This window comes from Mustelus asterias, chromosome 5, assembly GCF_964213995.1.
Source record: "Mustelus asterias chromosome 5, sMusAst1.hap1.1, whole genome shotgun sequence".
Classification (NCBI taxonomy): domain Eukaryota; kingdom Metazoa; phylum Chordata; class Chondrichthyes; order Carcharhiniformes; family Triakidae; genus Mustelus; species Mustelus asterias.
In genome coordinates, this window is record NC_135805.1 from 13,695,811 (window position 1) to 13,715,998 (window position 20,188).

Below are 20,188 nucleotides of genomic sequence, written 5' to 3' on the forward strand. Positions count from 1 at the left end.
GTAACGCAGTAAAGTTTTAACCCCCTGCATTGCTGGCCAGTTTGAACATCCATAACACCGTGTATTATTAACACACTCTGATGCGGGGAGGAAAAGGCCAGCAAGCTATTCCATTTCTTGCTTCCCTCGAAAGATCAAATGAAGCTTTGGAGTTTAAATCGGCTAATTTAAAGCTATAGCAGAGGACGCCTGTTAGCGCACATGTACAGATTCCAGAACAAAGAAATACAACAGCAATTGTACCTTCCGGCTCATCTGCAAGTATTTCACAAAAAACAATCAAAATTGTACACCCATTCGAAAGTAATCAATATCCAATCCCAATAGTTCTGATTACTTCATTTGTTTCCCACAATAGTGATTCACCAATTACAACAACCCTACGCTTACCTGATTACAATATCCAATCATCAACAGAGCACGTACGCATAGCTACATTATCAATAAACACATGTCTATGGTCCTTAACTTTCTGACACCCTGGGGAGTGACACCAGAACACACTGCAGTCTCGGGCTGTTACTGAAGCAGTGACGTATGTACTTACAGTCCTCTTGTGGTCCATCAATGTCCTTTTGGCCATTGTTTTTGCAACTGCACCTTGCAGCTCGAGCAGCTTTCCCAGCCTTTGCTGCAACGGATGATTTTTAACCCTTTCACTCTCAAACCAAAGTATTCAGTAGACTGTACAGTCTACTGGATTTGCTGCTCCCAATGCGATCTCCTCTATCTTGGGGAGATTAGACGCAGATTGGGGGAGGGTTTTTCCGTTGCTCTCAGCCCAAGACCGGAAAATCCCACCTGAAGAACGGACCTTTGCATGGTCTGCTTCTCACCCGCTGCTATTCCCGTGGTGGGCGGGATGGGAAAATTCCGCACTGGGTGACTGCTTTGCAGAACACCTTCACTCATTCCGCAAGCATGACCCCCACCTTCCGATCGCTTGCCATTTTAACTCAGCATCTTGCTCCATGCCCACGTGTCTGTCTGTCCTCGACCTGCTACAATGCTCCAATGATGCCCAACGCAAACTGCAAGAACAGCTTCTGATTAGGCATGTTACAGCCTTTTGAACTCAACACTGCGTTCAATAACTTTAGATTGAGAACTTGTCCCTCTATCTTGAACCCCCCCCCCCCCCACCTTTTTGTTTCCTTTGTCCCAACACAACCTCACCCCTCCCCCACAGGGCCACCTGTCACTTGTTTTTCAGTTTTACTCCAACTGAGCACTGACCTTTGTTCTCCTATTAACACATTCTGCTCTTTTACCTCAGGTCACTATTGGTAGTTCTTTAGTCCTTAATGCCACCATTACCACCCCGTGTGTCTTATGTCCATGGATCTTTGTCAATCTCACTATTGCTCTGACCTTTCCCAGTCCTCACCTCCCTCTCCAACTATATAATTCACTATCTTTCTCCCCTCTTCAGTTCTGTAGAAGGGTCATACGGTCTCAAAATGTTAACTCTGTTTCTCTCTCCACAGATGCTGCCAGAGATGCTGAGATTATCCAGCATTTTCTGTTTGTATATCATTGACACATTATAAACTGTCCACTAAGATTCAGTCCCTTATGATACAGCTTCCCAAAGAGAGTAAAAAGTTTCTGCGGTGATGGGTATAGTGTACAGTAGGTGGCAGCCGCGCACCATGCAGCGTAACATTTGAAAGTAGCTTGATTTGAAGTTTGCAAGATTATGAAGGGCTCAAACAAAGTAGGTCCAGGCAAACTATCAACATCATTGCAAAGTCCAAATAGCCAATCTGTGAGTGACAGATCTGGTGTACAACAAGAATTTGCTCCAACTCTACTCCTCAGTGGCTGGTGGGTTATAGAATCATTGAATTGTGCAGTGCAAGTACCGATTGTGTTCTCTCTGTGCCTGGAGAGAGTGCTGGACCTTTATTACACACTGGAGGGAAATGCTGGTCGGTACAGGCATCTTGCTGTTGCCGATAAGAACATAAGAAATAGGAGCAGGAGTAGGCCATCTCGCCCCTCTAGCCTGCCCCGCCATTCAATAAGATCATGGCTGATCTATAGAATCATAGAACCCTACAGTGCAGAAAGAGGCCATTCGGCCCATCGAGTCTGCACCGACCACAATCCCACCCAGGCCCTACCCCCATATCCCTACATATTTTACCCGCTAATCTCTCTAACCTACACATCTCAGGACACTAAGGGGCAATTTTTTTTTAGCATGGCCAATCAACCTAACCCGCACATCTTTGGACTGTGGGAGGAAACCGGAGCACCCGGAGGAAACCCACGCAGACACGAGGAGAATGTGCAAACTCCACACAGACAGTGACCCAAGCCAGGAATCGAACCCAGGTCCCTGGAGCTGTGAAGCAGCAGTGCTAACCACTGTGCTACCGTGCCGCCCTGATAGTAGTTTAGTTCCACTTACCCGCCCGCTCACCATAACCCTTAATTCCCTTATTGATCAGAAATCTATCTACCTGCGACTTAAACATATTTAACGAGGTAGCCTCCACTGCTTCAATGGGCAGAGAATTCCAGAGATTCACTACCCTCTGAGAGAAGAAGTTCCTCCTCAACTCTGTCCTAAACTGACTCCCCCTTATTTTGAGGCTGTGTCCTCTAGTTCTTGTTTCCTTTCCAAGTGGAAAGAATCTACCCTGTCTAGCCCCTTCATTATCTTATATGTCTCTATAAGATCTCCCCTCAGCCTTCTAAACTCCGAGTACAGGCCCAATCTACTCAATCTCTCCTCATAAGCTAACCCCCTCATCTCTGGTATCAACCTGGTGAACCTTCTCTGTACTCCCTCCAAGGCCAATATATCCTTCTGCAAATAAGGGGACCAAAATTGCACACAGTACTCTAGTTGCGGCCTCACCAGTACCTTGTACAATTGCAGCAAGACCTCCCTGCTTTTATACTCCATCCCCTTCGCGATAAAGGCCAACATTCCATTCGCCTTCTTGATCACCTGCTGTACCTACAAACTGAGTTTCTGTGATTCATGCACAAGGACCCCCAGGTCCCTCTGCACAGTAGCATGTTGTAATTTTTCACCATTTAAACAATAGTCCATTTTACTATTATTCCTTCCAAAGTGGATAACCTCTCACTTGTCAACGTTATACTCCATCTGCCAGATCCTCGCCCACTCACTTAGCCTATCCAAATCTCTCTGCAGACTTTCCGCATCCTCCACGCAATTCGCTTTCCCACTCATCTTTGTGTCATCCGCAAACTTTGTTACCCGACACTCGGTCCCCTCCTCCAGATCGTCTATGTATATGGTAAACAGTTGAGGCCCCAGCACCGATCCCTGCGGCACGCCACTAGTCACCAACTGCCAACCAGAAAAGCACCCATTTATTCCAACTCTCTGCTTCCTGTTAGATAGCCAATCCTCAATCCACGCTAACACTTTACCCCCAACTCCGTGTACCTTAATCTTCTGCAGCAACCTTTTGTGAGGCACCTTATCGAACGCCTTCTGGAAATCCAAAACACCACATCCACCGGCTCCCCTCTGTCAACCGCACTCGTTACATCCTCATAAAAATCCAGTAAATTCGTCAACCACACAGACTTTCCCTTCATGAATCCATGTTGCGTCTGCTTGATCGAACCATTTTTTTCCAGGTGCCTTGCTATTTCTTCCTTAATGATGGATTCCAGCAATTTCCCAACTACGGACGTTAAGCTAACCAGCCTGTAATTACCCGCCTTTTGTCTACCTCCTTTTTTAAACAGTGGCGTCACATTAGCTGTTTTCCAATCAGACAGCACTTCCTCAGAATCCAGCGAATTTTGATAAATTACAACCAACGCATCTGCTATTACTTCTGCCATTTCTTTCAGTACCCTGGGATGCATTCCATCCGGGCCCGGGGACTTGTCTACCTTTAGTCCCATTAGCCTACCAAGCACTACCTCTTTAGTAATAGTCATCGTTTTAAGGTCCTCACCCCCTACAGCCCCATGACCGTCAATTTTCGGTAAGCTATTTGTGTCCTCTACTGTGAAGACCGACACAAAAAACTTGTTTAAGGCCTCGGCCATTTCCTCGTTTCCCAGTATTAAATCCCCCTTCTCATCTTCTAAGAGTCCAACATTTACTTTAGTCACTCTTTTCCTTTTTATATATTTGTAAAAACTTTTACTATCAGTTTTTATATTTTGTGCTAGTTTACTTTCATAATCTATCTTTCCTTTCTTTATCGCTTTCTTAGTAGTTCTTTGTTGTTTTTTAAAGCTTTCCCAATCTTCTAATTCCCCACTAGTTTTGGCCACTCTGTGCACATTGGTTTTTAATTTAATACTCTCCTTAATTTCCTTAGTTATCCACGGCTGGTTGTCCCTTTTCTTACATTCCTCCTTTATCACAGGAATATATTTTCGCTGAGCACTGAGAAAAATCTCCTTAAAAATCCGCCACTGTTGCTCAGCTGTCCTACCAACTAGTCTGCTCTCCCAGTCCACCCTAGCCAATTCTGCCCTCATCCTATTGTACTCCCCTCTGTTTAAGCAGAGGACACTGGTTTGGGACCCTACTTTCTCACCCTCCATTTGTATTAGAAATTCAACCGTATTGTGATCACTCATTCCAAGAGGATCCCTCACAAGAAGATCGTTAATTTTACCTGTCTCATTACACAGGACCAGATTCAAGATAACTCGCTCCCTCGTAGGTTCTGTAACATACTGTTCGAGGAAACTATCCCAACAGCATTCTAAGAACTCTTCCTCAAGTCCACCGCGTCCGACTTGAGTCAACCAATCAATATGCAGGTTAAAATCCCCCATGATTATTGCTGTTCCATTTTTGCACGCATCCATTATTTGCTTGTTTATAGCCCAACCCACCTCAAAGATAGTGATGAGAGCAGTCCCTTTAAACACAGAGTGTGGTACAAAAAATATCTTTGCACATTGAAGTCTTATGGCTCAAGTGTAATAGCTGTCTGTAATATTGGTATGTTACTCTAAATAGTCAGTGTCTGAACACCATCAGGTGAGGCTATTATACTTCATTGCATCTTGAAATAATTAATTGTGGAAAGGTCAGGACTTGACTGTCAGTTGTGTTGTGTTTCTGCAGGTTACAATGCTCCATATCTGTCAGTGTATAGTGAGAATGCTGTAGATGTATTTGATGTGAACACTATGGAGTGGATTCAGACAGTTGCACTAAAGAAGGTATGTCCAGTTCCTTTCTCCAATTTGCTTATATTATCCTTCCTCTTCTGTTCCTTACAGTGATATGGGAAGGGTAGACGGTGGCACAGTGGTAACATCACTGGACCAGTAATCCAGTGATCCAGACTAATGATCTGGGGACATTGCTTCATTCACACCACAACAGCTGGTGGAATTTGAATTCAATGAACAAATAAAGCTAGTCTCAGTAATAGTCACATGTAGGATGGCAGATTTCCTTCTCTAATGGACATTAAATTGTTGTAATAACCCATCTGGGGCGATATCTGGGGGACCCACAACAATATGGCTGACTCTTAACTGCTGTCTGAAATGGCCCAGCCAATCACACTGTTCAAGGCAGTTGAAAACGGGCAACAAATTGCCAGCAATGTCCACATCCCATGAAAGAATCGAGGGGTTCCATAGTGAGCGTTGGCTTGCTTTCTTCCCTTTTATCCTTCTTGCTCTATTTACTTCCTCCTTTCTCTACCTCTATCAGATCACCCCAAGACCCTCACCTCAGTGAATGTAACTTGAGTTTGCTGACTCCCCCACTATAACTAAATCCCCTTATCCCAGGTATCTTGCAGAATTGTCACTGGATTGTTTCTGAGTCCGGTGCATCCTTCTCAAGATTCAAACTCCAGCACTTACTTCCTTTTATATTCTGTATCTCTTGTGATGGTCCCACACCCCATTATCCCTCTAAATCCCTTTTGTATCTGTGAGCTAAATGTCTTGTATACATTTATTCATCCACTCTTCAGAGCTTGTCTGTTTAGAATGTAATTTTAATTTAAATTTGCATCCTCTGGCCCTATTTCTCCTGACAGTTTATTAATACCATACCCTATCAGTACATACCTAATGTATATAACTGCTGTGATGTACTGTCCAGCATTGGAGCCTTGAGCAGGAGCACAAAGAGAGGGTTGGAAAAGCACCATTTGGAAATTCCATGTGGGTGGGAATTAGTGGGGAATCAGTGGTGTATTGCTGGAGAAATTCCTTGTGAGATTAGTTACTGAGAGCTCTTCTTCTTACAGGTTCGGCCACTTAATACAGAGGGAACGCTTAACCTACTGGGGCTCGAGACAATCAGATTAATCTATTTCAAAAATAAGATGGCAGGTACGTCTAGTAAGTGCTTTTAATCTTTAATGTATTTAGTTATTTTAGGGTTTGCTAACGGTAGCCAGCATTGCTGAACCATCAGTCTGTGTGCAGCAGCAGCACTGGATATTTGGCCATGAATTAATATTTAAAACCTCATTAATCTGTGGCCATTCCTGTGATCATTACTGACGATGACTCCTTCCCTGTGCTGGTGTGTCATGTTCATGTCATCCTATCCCTATATCCTGACGTGTACCTCAGCTAACCCACTTTGTACCAAATACAAACAATATCATTACTGAATAATGTTTGGTTCAAATATAAAAACAGAAATCCAGTCACTTCTTGCTGCATTGCTTGACGTTTAAGTGATCTTGTCCTTTCCCTGGGAGAGAGTTGTCAACACACAAAAATCTCTCACAGCAATCAGCTAGTGACTGATCTCGACGTGAGACTTTGGATCTCGATGCCTCAGGGGAGTATCTGAGCGTGGCCACATCAGTAACTAAAATCGCAACTATAGCAAAGACTGCCCTCAAGCAAGTTATGGCCAAAATAGTTAACAATAGAAAGTGGTCACAATACTTTTGTAGACCATCTGGTAGTTTAATAATTCCCACTGAGCTGTTTCTTTCACTCCCACAGAAGGGGACGAACTCGTTGTCCCTGAAACATCAGACAACAGTCGCAAACAGATGGTCAGGACCAGAAGCAAGCGGAGATATTCCTTTCGGGTGCCTGAGGAGGAAAGGCTTCAGCAGAGGAGGTGGGGCAGAGTTTCCAGAGTCGGAGAAAACACACGTCCCCTCTCCCCTTCCTACCCCGTTATCCTGTCCTCTCGATACCCAGTTACCCACTGGATGCCCGGTTCCCCCCTCCCAGCGCCGTTAATGTTGTGTGAGACATGGACTTTCTTTTGTTGGTACTTTGGAAAGTACAGCTCTGAGCGTCGCTCCAAAGGGAGTTGAATTTCTCTGTTTGCAATATGTTCATGCTGTAGCAGTAATAATGAGTCCTCCTTTCCAATCCAGCCCTGCCCTCCAATAGCTGGTCCTCGGCCTAAACTAGTTCTTGAGGTTAAGATGACAGGAAGTGTGAAGCAGGTTCCATGTGTTTCAGCATCCAGCCACAGAGAGAGAGAGAGAGGATAAACAGTGAATATTACCTTCCCAACCTGGGAGCCACTGAGACGGGTAGAAAAACAGAAGAAAAGGAAAGAGTTACTTTGTTCTGAATTCATTTGAATGTGAGATGATTTTAGATTTATTTTCTCTTTCAGAGAAATGCTTCGAGATCCAGAAATGAGATCCAAGTTAATCTCAAACCCGACTAACTTCAATCATATTGTCCACATGGGCCCAGGTGATGGTATACAGATCTTGAAGGATTTGCCGATGGTAAGTTAGCCAAGGATGCTCTTTTCAGGCTCCATCCGTTAATAACAGCAATTTACATTCTGGAATATAGTTAAAGCAATAAAATATTTCAAGGCCCTTCGTAACTGGGTCAAATCCTAACAGTAATAGAAATTAATAATACACTGTTTCTCTTTAAATGTCGAAGATCAGCAGCCTTGTGTAATTTGTTACTTCTTTACTCTTATATATTGGGTTTTTACATGCCTGCTACTACCTTCCTGTACCATGACTACCTGGAACTGATAAATTTCATGATTTTTTTCCTTCTTTTCTATGGCATTTCTTTCCTTCTGTTGCTCCGTGAATAGCCAGGCTCCCCACATCCACCCCACAATAATCACTTCAGCCCGATCTCTACTCCAACCAACTTCGAACATGTTTATCACATGACTGTCCACTCTGCTGAGAACTTCCTCTGCCACGATCCCCTCATCTGCTCCCCTCCAACAGACTCTGCCTGCAGTTCACCACATTCCATAACATCAAGGGTATGCTGTGTGTGCTGACCTCCTCAATAACCGATTTGCCGTGCCTTGTGTGTGTGCGTGCGTGTACGCGTGTGGCACTAATCCAACCAAACCTCGCATCACTCCATCTGCTTTGGCCCTTCCTGTTTCCTGCAAATTTTGTGCAAAGCCTCCAGCATTCTCCTCCAGAGACACAGGTTTCTGATCTCACTTCTGGGGTTGAGATGGGAATGGGGGCCGGAGGGACTTGTAAGCAGATATCAAGAGGGGAAGAGTCAGCATTAAGTCAAGCCAGTCTGTTCCTATGAGCTTCTGAAAGGCAGAATAACTAGAGAAACAGCAAGAGGCAAGGTTAGACTGGCTGGGCCCATATCCACTGGAGTTCAGAAGAATGTGCAGTGATTTTATTGAAACATAGGATTCTGAGGGGAGTTGACAGGGTGGATATTAAAAGGATGTTTCACCTTATTAGAGAGATGAGGGGACACAGATTAAAAATAAGGGGTCTTCCATTTAAGCAGAAAATGAGAAGGGTCATGGGTCTGTGGAATTCTCTTCCCCCAGTGAGGGGTGGAGACAGGGTTACTGAATATTTTAAGACAGCGGTAGATAGATTCTTGGCCAACATTACAGTCTAAGTTTGCCAGACATAGCTGGGAATGTGGAGTTGAGGCCACAGTCAGGTCAGCTGTGATTCAATTAAATGATGGAGCAGGTTTGAGAGGCCAAATGACCGCCTCCTGCTCCTGGTTTGAATGTTTGTATCTTCAAAGAATTTAAATGCTGCATAAAGAAACTATTCGAAAACGGGGTAAAGTTAAGATAAAGAAATTTCTGATAAAAGACAAGAATGAGCTTGCATTCCTATAGCATCCTTGATACCTGAGGATGTCCCAAAGTGTTTCACAGGCCATGAACTATTTGTGAAGTGTGGTCGTCACTGTTGTGAGAATTGTAGCAGCCGAGTGTGCACAGCAAGATCCCACAGGCGGTTGTCTGACGATAACCAGATCAGCTGTTTTTGTGATTTTGACTGAGGGATAAAAATTAGCCAGGGGATGTTTTTCATCTACCTGAAAGGGAAGATTGGATCTTGGTTGAACATCGTATCAGAAGTATCTCCAGCAGTGCAGCACTCGCTCAGTACAGCACTAAAATGTCCGCCTAGATTGTGGTTCAAGTTTGGAGTTTGACTGGAACCCACGACTGTCTGATTTAGAGCCAGGGTTGATCCTTTAATATTTTACAGTGTTTAACCTGACAGCTAAGTTCCTGCTGCTTAATGTGCTCTGTCATTTTAAACTTGATCTGATACCTCCTGTAGATGTGTCTTGGTGCAATGATGTGCACAAACCATCAAGATATTCCCAGAAATCCTCAGATTCAAATCAAAGTAAAATGCTGCAGATATTTGAAATAAGGACAGAGAAGTGGGGAGAACAAACCAGGAGAGGCGGCATTTGTGAAGAGTACAATGCACTAACATTTCAGACCAGTGACCAGTTCCAATGAAAGAGCATCAACTCGGTTCCCCTCTTCACAGGATCAGTCCAACCTGCTGAATGTTAGCATTAATGCTGGTTTTGAAGAGAAAATACCATGTGGTAAAACCAGGGGCTCGTGCTGCTTTGAATTTGTGCATGTTGTCTGTCACTGAGCTCTAGCTGCTTTAAGCTGTTCCATTTCGCCATCGCAAGCCTCCATTGCAGGGGACAGACAGTCTTGTATCTACATTTGTTTGATCTATTATTGCCGTTGGTGATGGCAGCTCTCCAACCATTGCCATTTTGTGTGATGGGCATAATAACAGACTGAGAATGTTACACAAATTGGGAATGTCGTTGCATTATAATTAGGGCTCAGTAAGAGTTGGGACGTCTTGTTGAAGTTGTACAAGACATTGGTAAGGCCACACTTGGAATACTGTGTGCAATTCTGGTCACCCTATTATAGAAAGGTTATTATTAAACTAGAAAGAGTGCAGAAAAGATTTACTAGGATGCTACCGGGGACTTGATGGATTGAGTTCTAAGGAGAGGCTGAATAGACTGGGACTTTTTTCTCTGGAGCATAGGAGGCTGAGCTTATAGACCTTATAGAGGTCTATAAAATAATGAGGGGCATAGACAAGGTAGATAGTCAATATCTTTTCCCAAAAGTAGGGGAGTCTAAAACTAGAGGGCATAGGTTTAAGGTGAGAGGGGAGAGATACAAAAGTGTCCAGAGGGGCAATTTTTTCACGCAGAGGGTGGTGAGTGTCTGGAACAAGCTGCCAGAGGTAGTAGTAGAGGCGGGTACAATTTTGTCTTTTAAAAAACATTTAGATAGTTACATGGGTACGATGGTTAAAGAGGGATATGGGCCAAATGCGGGCAATTGGGATTAGCTTTTGGATTTTAAAAAAAAGGGCAGCATGGACAAGTTGGGCTGAAGGGCCTGTTTCCATGCTGTAAACCTCTATGACTCTATAAGAAGTCTCACAAAATCAGGTTAAAGTCTAACAGGTTAATTTGGAATCAGGAGCTTTCGGAACGCTGCTCTATATTATAAGTGGGGCAGTGCAAGGCTGATCACTCGGCTCAACTCCAAAACCAGCATTTTCCCCTGTGTCAGGACTCTTCACAGAGCTGTGTTGTAAATATCAAGTGTAGTAGCGTGTGCTATAGCTTGGGAGGTGCTGCCCCATCACATCTGCCAATTCTAACAACAGGACAGAAGGAATATCTGTACTCTCACAGGTACTGTTTATTTGCTATATGCTGAGCTTCCCCACTTGGGTCTCCCAGTGGAATCTTAAACTGTGCTGACCAACCATCACCAGGTTTAGTCGCCAGCTGGCCTGTGCAGAGCTACTTGAGCGCAGCTTTTGTGGTGCAGTGATTGACCCCAGCTCTTCTTTGCAATGATCCAGCGAGCAAGTGCAGATAGATACAAGATCACTCGCATTGTGTGCTGGTTTTCACTGTCTTGTCTTCTGTGCAGAGTGACCATTTGGGCAAGGCACTGAAAGGTGTCTAATGTTGCTGTAATCTCTTCACAGTTCGACTGCATCCTTGCAGCTTTTTAGAAATGGACTGAAATTATACTTCACGGTGGCACAGTGATTAGCACTGCTGCCTCACAGCGCCAGGGGCCCGGGTTCGATTCCGGCTTGGGCCACTGTCTGTGTGGAGTCTGCACGTTCTCCCCGTGTCTGTGTGGGTTTCCTCCGGGTGCTCTGGTTTCCTCCCACAATCCGAAAGACGTGCTGGTTAGGTGCATTGGCCATGTTAAATTCTCCCTCAGTGTACCCGAACAGGCGCCGGAGTGTGGCCACTAGGGGATTTTCACAGTAACTTCATTGCGGTGTTAATGTAAGTCTAATAAATAAACTTTAAACTTTTCACAAGTAGTTAGTTCTGTTCAACTGTCAGTGAAACTGACTGGTTCAACAAGGAAACTAAACCTTTAAATAAAAATCTCTAAAGTGATAATCCCTTGGCTCCATTTGTTTAAATAGCTGAGATATCTTAGTTGGTTCTTTATCACTCTCACCCCATTTCTTGCTAGAATCTCCGGCCTCCGGATGAGAAGAGTCGGACAATGTTTAGCGCTTCCGTCAGCATCCCTGCTATTGCCCGTTCTCGGACAGAGCCAGGACGCTCCATGAGTGCCAGCAGTGGACTGTCAGCAAGTAAGATATTTGATACTCAATCTGTTTCCTTACAGAAACCTCTGGGATAATGGACCTGTTGTCATAAGTGCCACTTGACATTGTTAATGTGCAGTTGCTGCTTCCTCATTAACTGTAAGATGGCCAGAAGTTCATTTTGTATTTTGATCAAGTGAAGAAGGGTTTCCCGAAACCTAAATTTGCTTTTCAACATTTTAAACCTTTGCCTCTTGGTCTGCCTGTCAGACGTCACTGCAACAACTTGCATTTAAACGTAAGATTTATCCTAAAGAGCTTCATAAATAGACATGAGGGACAAATGGGTGTCAGACTGGAAAAGGAGAGCCTTAGACGTAGGGGTGGATGCTGTTAGGGATTTGGGGAGGCCATGGTATAGTATTATTGCCACTGGACGAGTAATCCAGAGACCCAGGGTTATGCTCTGGGGACCCAGGTTGGAATCCTACCACAGCAGATAGTGAAATCTGAATGCAATAAAAATCTCAACCATTGTCAATTGTTGGAAAAGCCCATCTGGTTCACTGATGTCCTTTACATAGAAACATAGAGGATAGGAGCAGAAGGAGGCCATTTGGCCCTTCGAACCTGCTCCGCCATTCATTACGATCATGGCTGATCGTCCAGCTCAGTAGCCTAATCCTGTTTTCCCCCATAATCTTTGATCCTTTTGCCCCAGTGCTATATCCAGCCACCTCTTGAATACATTCAATGTTTTGGCATCAACTACTTCCTGTGGTAATGAATTCCACAGGCTCGCCACTCTTTGAGTCATAGAGGTTTACAGCATGGAAACAGGCCCTACGGCCCAACTTGTCCACACCGCCCAGTTTTTACCAATAAGCTAGTCACAATTACCCACGTTTGGCCCATATCCCTCTGTACCTATCTGAACCATGTAACTGTCTAAATGCTTTTTAAAATGACGAAATTGTACCCGCCTCTACTACTACCTCTGGCAGTTCGTTGGATGAGGAAATATCTCCTCACCTCCATCCTACATGGTCTACCCTGAATCCTCAAACTGTGACTCCTTGTTCTGGACTCCCCCACCATCGGGAACATCCTCCCTGACATCCTTACCTGGTCTGGCCTACATGTGACTTGAAACCCACAGCAATATGGTTGACTCTGAACTGCCCTCTGAAATGGCTGAGCAAGACACTCCGTTCAAGGGCCACTAGGGATGGGCAATAAATGTCCAGCATCGCCCATGTGATGAAGCGAAGAAAGAGGAAGTTTAGGACGGAGTTTCAGAGGATAGGATTCTGGCAGCTAAGAGACCAAGCACCAAATGTAGATCAAAATACAGACAAGTGGAAAACCTGTCTCCAAATCTAAAAAAAGCAAACATTTGGAGGCACATTACAAATGACAAGATACAGCAACATGCCCTCATTGGCTACACAATAATGGAAAGATTGATCTTATTTATGATTTGATTTATTATTGTCACGTGTATTAGCATGCAGTGAAAAGTATTGTAAAGTATTTCCGTCATAAAGTCCCCGTTTTTCCAATGAGGCAGCATTTGCCACATCCTCATGCTGCAGTGTGTAATGGAATTGTCTATCTCGGTGTTTCAGTGCAGTGTGTAATGGAATTGGCTATCTCGGTGTTTCAGTGCAGTGTGTAATGGAATTGGCTATCTCGGTGTTTCAGTGCAGTGTGTAATGGAATTGGCTATCTCGGTGTTTCACTGCACTGTAATGGAATTGGCTATCTCGGTGATTCACTGCAGTGTAATGGAATTGGCTATCGGTGTTTCAGTGCAGTGTAATGGAATTGGCTATCTCGGTGTTTCACTGCAGTGTAATGGAATTGGCTATCTCGGTGTTTCACTGCACTGTAATGGAATTTGCTATCTCGGTGTTTCAGTGCAGTGTGTAATGGAATTGGCTATCTCGGTGTTTCAGTGCAGTGTAATGGAATTGGCTATCTCGGTGTTTCAGTGCAGTGTGTAATGGAATTGGCTATCTCGGTGTTTCAGTGCAGTGTGTAATGGAATTGGCTATCTCGGTGTTTCACTGCACTGTAATGGAATTGGCTATCTCGGTGTTTCACTGCAGTGTAATGGAATTGGCTATCTCGGTGTTTCACTGCACTGTAATGGAATTTGCTATCTCGGTGTTTCAGTGCAGTGTGTAATGGAATTGGCTATCTCGGTGTTTCAGTGCAGTGTAATGGAATTGGCTATCTCAGTGTTTCACTGCAGTGTAATGGAATTGGCTATCTCGGTGATTCAGTGCAGTGTAATGGAATTGGCTATCTCGGTGTTTCACTGCAGTGTGTCATGGAATTGGCTATCTCGGTGATTCAGTGCAGTGTAATGGAATTGGCTATCTCGGTGATTCAGTGCAGTGTAATGGAATTGGCTATCTCGGTGTTTCACTGCAGTGTGTCATGGAATTGGCTATCTCGGTGATTCAGTGCAGTGTAATGGAATTGGCTATCTCGGTGATTCAGTGCAGTGTAATGGAATTGGCTATCTCGGTGTTTCACTGCAGTGTGTAATGGAATTGGCTATCTCGGTGTTTCAGTGCAGTGTAATGGAATTGGCTATCTCGGTGTTTCACTGCAGTGTGTAATGGAATTGGCTATCTCGGTGTTTCACTGCAGTGTGTAATGGAATTGGCTATCTCGGTGTTTCAGTGCAGTGTGTAATGGAATTGGCTATCTCGGTGTTTCACTGCAGTGTGTAATGGAATTGGCTATCTCGGTGTTTCAGTGCAGTGTGTAATGGAATTGGCTATCTCGGTGTTTCACTGCAGTGTGTAATGGAATTGGCTATCTCGGTGTTTCAGTGCAGTGTAATGGAATTGGCTATCTCGGTGTTTCAGTGCAGTGTAATGGAATTGGCTATCTCAGTGTTTCACTGCAGTGTAATGGAATTGGCTATCTCGGTGTTTCACTGCAGTGTGTAATGGAATTGGCTATCTCGGTGTTTCAGTGCAGTGTAATGGAATTGGCTATCTCGGTGTTTCACTGCAGTGTAATGGAATTGGCTATCTCGGTGTTTCACTGCAGTGTGTAATGGAATTGGCTATCTCGGTGATTCAGTGCAGTGTATTGGAATTGGCGATCTCGGTGATTCAGTGCAGTGTAATGGAATTGGCTGTCTCGGTGTTTCAGTGCAGTGTAATGGAATTGGCTATCTCGGTGATTCACTGCAGTGTAATGGAATTGGCTATCTCGGTGTTTCACTGCAGTGTAATGGAATTGGCTATCTCGGTGATTCACTGCAGTGTAATGGAATTGGCTATCTCGGTGTTTCAGTGCAGTGTAATGGAATTGGCTATCTCAGTGTTTCAGTGCAGTGTAATGGAATTGGCTATCTCGGTGTTTCAGTGCAGTGTAATGGAATTGGCTATCTCGGTGTTTCACTGCAGTGTAATGGAATTGGCTATCTCGGTGTTTCACTGCAGTGTAATGGAATTGGCTATCTCGGTGTTTCACTGCACTGTAATGGAATTGGCTATCTCGGTGATTCAGTGCAGTGTAATGGAATTGGCTATCTCGGTGTTTCACTGCAGTGTAATGGAATTGGCTATCTCGGTGTTTCACTGCACTGTAATGGAATTGGCTATCTCAGTGTTTCAGTGCAGTGTAATGGAATTGGCTATCTCGGTGTTTCACTGCAGTGTAATGGAATTGGCTATCTCGGTGTTTCACTGTACTGTAATGGAATTGGCTATCTCGGTGATTCAGTGCAGTGTAATGGAATTGGCTATCTCGGTGATTCACTGCAGTGTAATGGAATTGGCTATCTCGGTGTTTCACTGCAGTGTAATGGAATTGGCTATCTCGGTGTTTCACTGCAGTGTGTAATGGAATTGGCTATCTCGGTGTTTCAGTGCAGTGTGTAATGGAATTGGCTATCTCGGTGATTCACTGCAGTGTAATGGAATTGGCTATCTCGGTGTTTCAGTGCAGTGTAATGGAATTGGCTATCTCGGTGTTTCACTGCACTGTAATGGAATTGGCTATCTCGGTGATTCAGTGCACTGTAATGGAATTGGCTATCTCGGTGATTCACTGCAGTGTGTAATGGAATTGGCTATCTCGGTGTTTCACTGCACTGTAATGGAATTGGCTATCTCGGTGATTCAGTGCACTGTAATGGAATTGGCTATCTCGGTGATTCACTGCAGTGTGTAATGGAATTGGCTATCTCGGTGTTTCACTGCACTGTAATGGAATTGGCTATCTCGGTGATTCAGTGCAGTGTGTAATGGAATTGGCTATCTCGGTGATTCACTGCAGTGTAATGGAATTGGCTATCTCGGTGATTCAGTGCAGTGTGTAATGGAATTGGCTATCTCGGTGTTTCAGTGCAGTGTGTAATGGAATTGGCTATCTCGGTGTTTCACTGCAGTGTAATGGAATTGGCTATCTCGGTGTTTCACTGCAGTGTAATGGAATTGGCTATCTCGGTGTTTCACTGCAGTGTGTAATGGAATTGGCTATCTCGGTGTTTCAGTGCAGTGTAATGGAATTGGCTATCTCGGTGTTTCACTGCAGTGTGTAATGGAATTGGCTATCTCGGTGTTTCAGTGCAGTGTGTAATGGAATTGGCTATCTCGGTGATTCACTGCAGTGTAATGGAATTGGCTATCTCGGTGATTCAGTGCAGTGTGTAATGGAATTGGCTATCTCGGTGTTTCAGTGCAGTGTGTAATGGAATTGGCTATCTCGGTGTTTCACTGCAGTGTAATGGAATTGGCTATCTCGGTGTTTCACTGCAGTGTGTAATGAAATTGGCTATCTCGGTGTTTCAGTGCAGTGTAATGGAATTGGCTATCTCGGTGTTTCACTGCAGTGTATAATGGAATTGGCTATCTCGGTGTTTCAGTGCAGTGTAATGGAATTGGCTATCTCGGTGATTCAGTGCAGTGTGTAATGGAATTGGCTATCTTGGTGTTTCACTGCAGTGTAATGGAATTGGCTATCTCGGTGTTTCACTGCAGTGTAATGGAATTGGCTATCTCGGTGTTTCACTGCAGTGTGTAATGGAATTGGCTATCTCGGTGTTTCAGTGCAGTGTAATGGAATTGGCTATCTCGGTGTTTCACTGCACTGTAATGGAATTGGCTATCTCGGTGTTTCACTGCAGTGTAATGGAATTGGCTATCTCAGTGTTTCACTGCAGTGTGTAATGGAATTGGCTATCTCGGTGTTTCAGTGCAGTGTAATGGAATTGGCTATCTCGGTGTTTCAGTGCAGTGTGTAATGGAATTGGCTATCTCGGTGTTTCACTGCAGTGTGTAATGGAATTGGCTATCTCAGTGTTTCACTGCAGTGTGTAATGGAATTGGCGATCTCGGTGTTTCACTGCAGTGTGTAATGGAATTAGCGATCTCGGTGTTTCACTGCAGTGTGTAATGGAATTGGCTATCTCGGTGATTCAGTGCAGTGTAATGGAATTGGCTATCTCGGTGTTTCACTGCAGTGTAATGGAATTGGCTATCTCGGTGTTTCACTGCAGTGTGTAATGGAATTGGCTATCTCGGTGATTCACTGCAGTGTAATGGAATTGGCTATCTCGGTGTTTCAGTGCAGTGTAATGGAATTGGCTATCTCGGTGTTTCACTGCAGTGTGTAATGGAATTGGCTATCTCGGTGTTTCACTGCAGTGTGTAATGGAATTGGCTATCTCGGTGATTCACTGCAGTGTAATGGAATTGGCTGTCTCGGTGATTCAGTGCAGTGTAATGGAATTGGCTGTCTCGGTGATTCAGTGCAGTGTAATGGAATTGGCTATCTCGGTGTTTCACTGCAGTGTGTAATGGAATTGGCTATCTCGGTGATTCACTGCAGTGTAATGGAATTGGCCATCTCGGTGTTTCACTGCAGTGTGTAATGGAATTGGCTATCTCGGTGTTTCAGTGCAGTGTAATGGAATTGGCTATCTCGGTGTTTCACTGCAGTGTGTAATGGAATTGGCTATCTCGGTGATTCACTGCAGTGTAATGGAACTGGCCATCTCGGTGTTTCACTGCAGTGTGTAATGGAATTGGCTATCTTGGTGTTTCAGTGCAGTGTAATGGAATTGGCTATCTCGGTGTTTCACTGCAATGTAATGGAATTGGCTATCTCGGTGTTTCAGTGCAGTGTGTAATGGAATTGGCTATCTCGGTGTTTCACTGCAATGTAATGGAATTGGCTATCTCGGTGTTTCAGTGCAGTGTAATGGAATTGGCGATCGGTGTTTCACTGCAGTGTGTAATGGAATTGGCTATCTCGGTGTTTCAGTGCAGTGTAATGGAATTGGCTATCTCGGTGTTTCACTGCAGTGTAATGGAATTGGCTATCTCGGTGTTTCAGTGCAGTGTGTAATGGAATTGGCTATCTCGGTGATTCAGTGCACTGTAATGGAATTGGCTATCTCGGTGATTCGCTGCAGTGTAATGGATTTGGCTATCTCGGTGTTTCACTGCAATGTAATGGAATTGGCTATCTCGGTGTTTCAGTGCAGTGTAATGGAATTGGCTATCTCGGTGTTTCAGTGCAGTGTAATGGAATTGGCTATCTCGGTGTTTCACTGCAGTGTAATGGAATTGGCTATCTCGGTGTTTCAGTGCAGTGTGTAATGGAATTGGCTATCTCGGTGATTCAGTGCAGTGTAATAGATTTGGCTATCTCGGTGATTCAGTGCAGTGTAATGGAATTGGCTATCTCAGTGTTTCACTGCAGTGTGTAATGGAATTGGCTATCTCGGTGTTTCACTGCAGTGTGTAATGGAATTGGCTATCTCGGTGATTCAGTGCAGTGTAATGGAATTGGCTATCTCGGTGTTTCACTGCAGTGTGTAATGGAATTGGCTATCTCGGTGATTCAGTGCAGTGTGTAATGGAATTGGCTATCTCGGTGTTTCACTGCAGTGTGTAATGGAATTGGCTATCTCGGTGTTTCACTGCAGTGTAATGGAATTGGCTATCTCGGTGTTTCACTGCAGTGTAATGGAATTGGCTATCTCGGTGTTTCAGTGCAGTGTAATGGAATTGGCTATCTCGGTGTTTCACTGCAGTGTGTAATGGAATTGGCTATCTCGGTGATTCAGTGCAGTGTAATGGAATTGGCTATCTCGGTGTTTCAGTGCAGTGTAATGGAATTGGCTATCTCGGTGATTCAGTGCAGTGTGTAATGGAATTGGCTATCTCGGTGTTTCACTGCAGTGTGTAATGGAATTGGCTATCTCGGTGTTTCACTGCAGTGTGTAATGGAATTGGCTATCTCGGTGATTCAGTGCAGTGTAATGGAATTGGCTATCTCGGTGTTTCACTGCACTGTGTAATGGAATTGGCTATCTCGGTGTTTCACTGCAGTGTGTAATGGAATTGGCTATCTCGGTGTTTCAGTGCAGTGTAATGGAATTGGCTATCTCGGTGATTCAGTGCAGTGTAATGGAATTGGCTATCTCGGTGTTTCACTGCAGTGTAATGGAATTGGCTATCTCGGTGATTCAGTGCACTGTAATGGAATTGGCTATCTCGGTGATTCAGTGCAGTGTAATGGAATTGGCTATCTCGGTGTTTAACTGCACTGTGATGGAATTGGCTATCTCGGTGATTCAGTGCAGTGTAATGGAATTGGCTATCTCGGTGTTTAACTGCACTGTGATGGAATTGGCTATCGCGGTGATTCAGTGCAGTGTAATGGAATTGGCTATCTCGGTGATTCACTGCAGTGTGTCATGGAATTGGTTATCTCGGTGTTTCACTGCATGTAATGGAATTGGCTATCTCAGTGTTTCACTGCAGTGTAATGAAATTTGCTATCTCGGTGTTTCAGTGCATGTAATGGAATTGGCTACCTCGGTGTTTCACTGCAGTGTAATGGAATTGGCTATCTCAGTGTTTCAGTGCAGTGTAATGGAATTGGCTATCTCGGTGTTTCAGTGCAGTGTAATGGAATTGGCTATCTCGGTGTTTCAGTGCACTGTGTAATGGAATTGGCTATCTCGGTGTTTCAGTGCAGTGTAATGGAATTGGCTATCTCGGTGTTTCAGTGCAGTGTAATGGAATTGGCTATCTCGGTGTTTCAGTGCAGTGTAATGGAATTGGCTATCTCGGTGTTTCAGTGCAGTGTGTAATGGAATTGGCTATCTCGGTGTTTCAGTGCAGTGTAATGGAATTGGCGATCGGTGTTTCACTGCAGTGTGTAATGGAATTGGCTGTCTCGGTGTTTCAGTGCAGTGTGTAATGGAATTGGCTATCTCGGTGTTTCAGTGCAGTGTAATGGAATTCGCTATCTCGGTGATTCAGTGCAGTGTAATGGAATTGGCTATCTCGGTGTTTCACTGCAGTGTGTAATGGAATTGGCTATCTCGG

The 20,188-nt window shown here is 44.3% G+C and overlaps 1 protein-coding gene across 1 annotated transcript in view; it reads left to right on the forward strand.

The window, feature by feature from the left end:
• Positions 1–11,911, forward strand: part of LOC144493948 (serine/threonine-protein kinase MRCK alpha-like) — a 498,859-nt gene extending 486,948 nt beyond the window's left edge. The window contains exons 33-38 of the mRNA XM_078213524.1: positions 5,087–5,184; positions 6,234–6,318; positions 6,949–7,069; positions 7,583–7,700; positions 8,030–8,209; positions 11,738–11,911. Coding sequence (XP_078069650.1) covers positions 5,087–5,184; positions 6,234–6,318; positions 6,949–7,069; positions 7,583–7,700; positions 8,030–8,209; positions 11,738–11,911 — 776 coding nt within the window. The remainder of the gene's footprint in view (positions 1–5,086; positions 5,185–6,233; positions 6,319–6,948; positions 7,070–7,582; positions 7,701–8,029; positions 8,210–11,737) is intronic.
• The last annotated feature ends 8,277 nt before the right edge of the window (positions 11,912–20,188 follow it).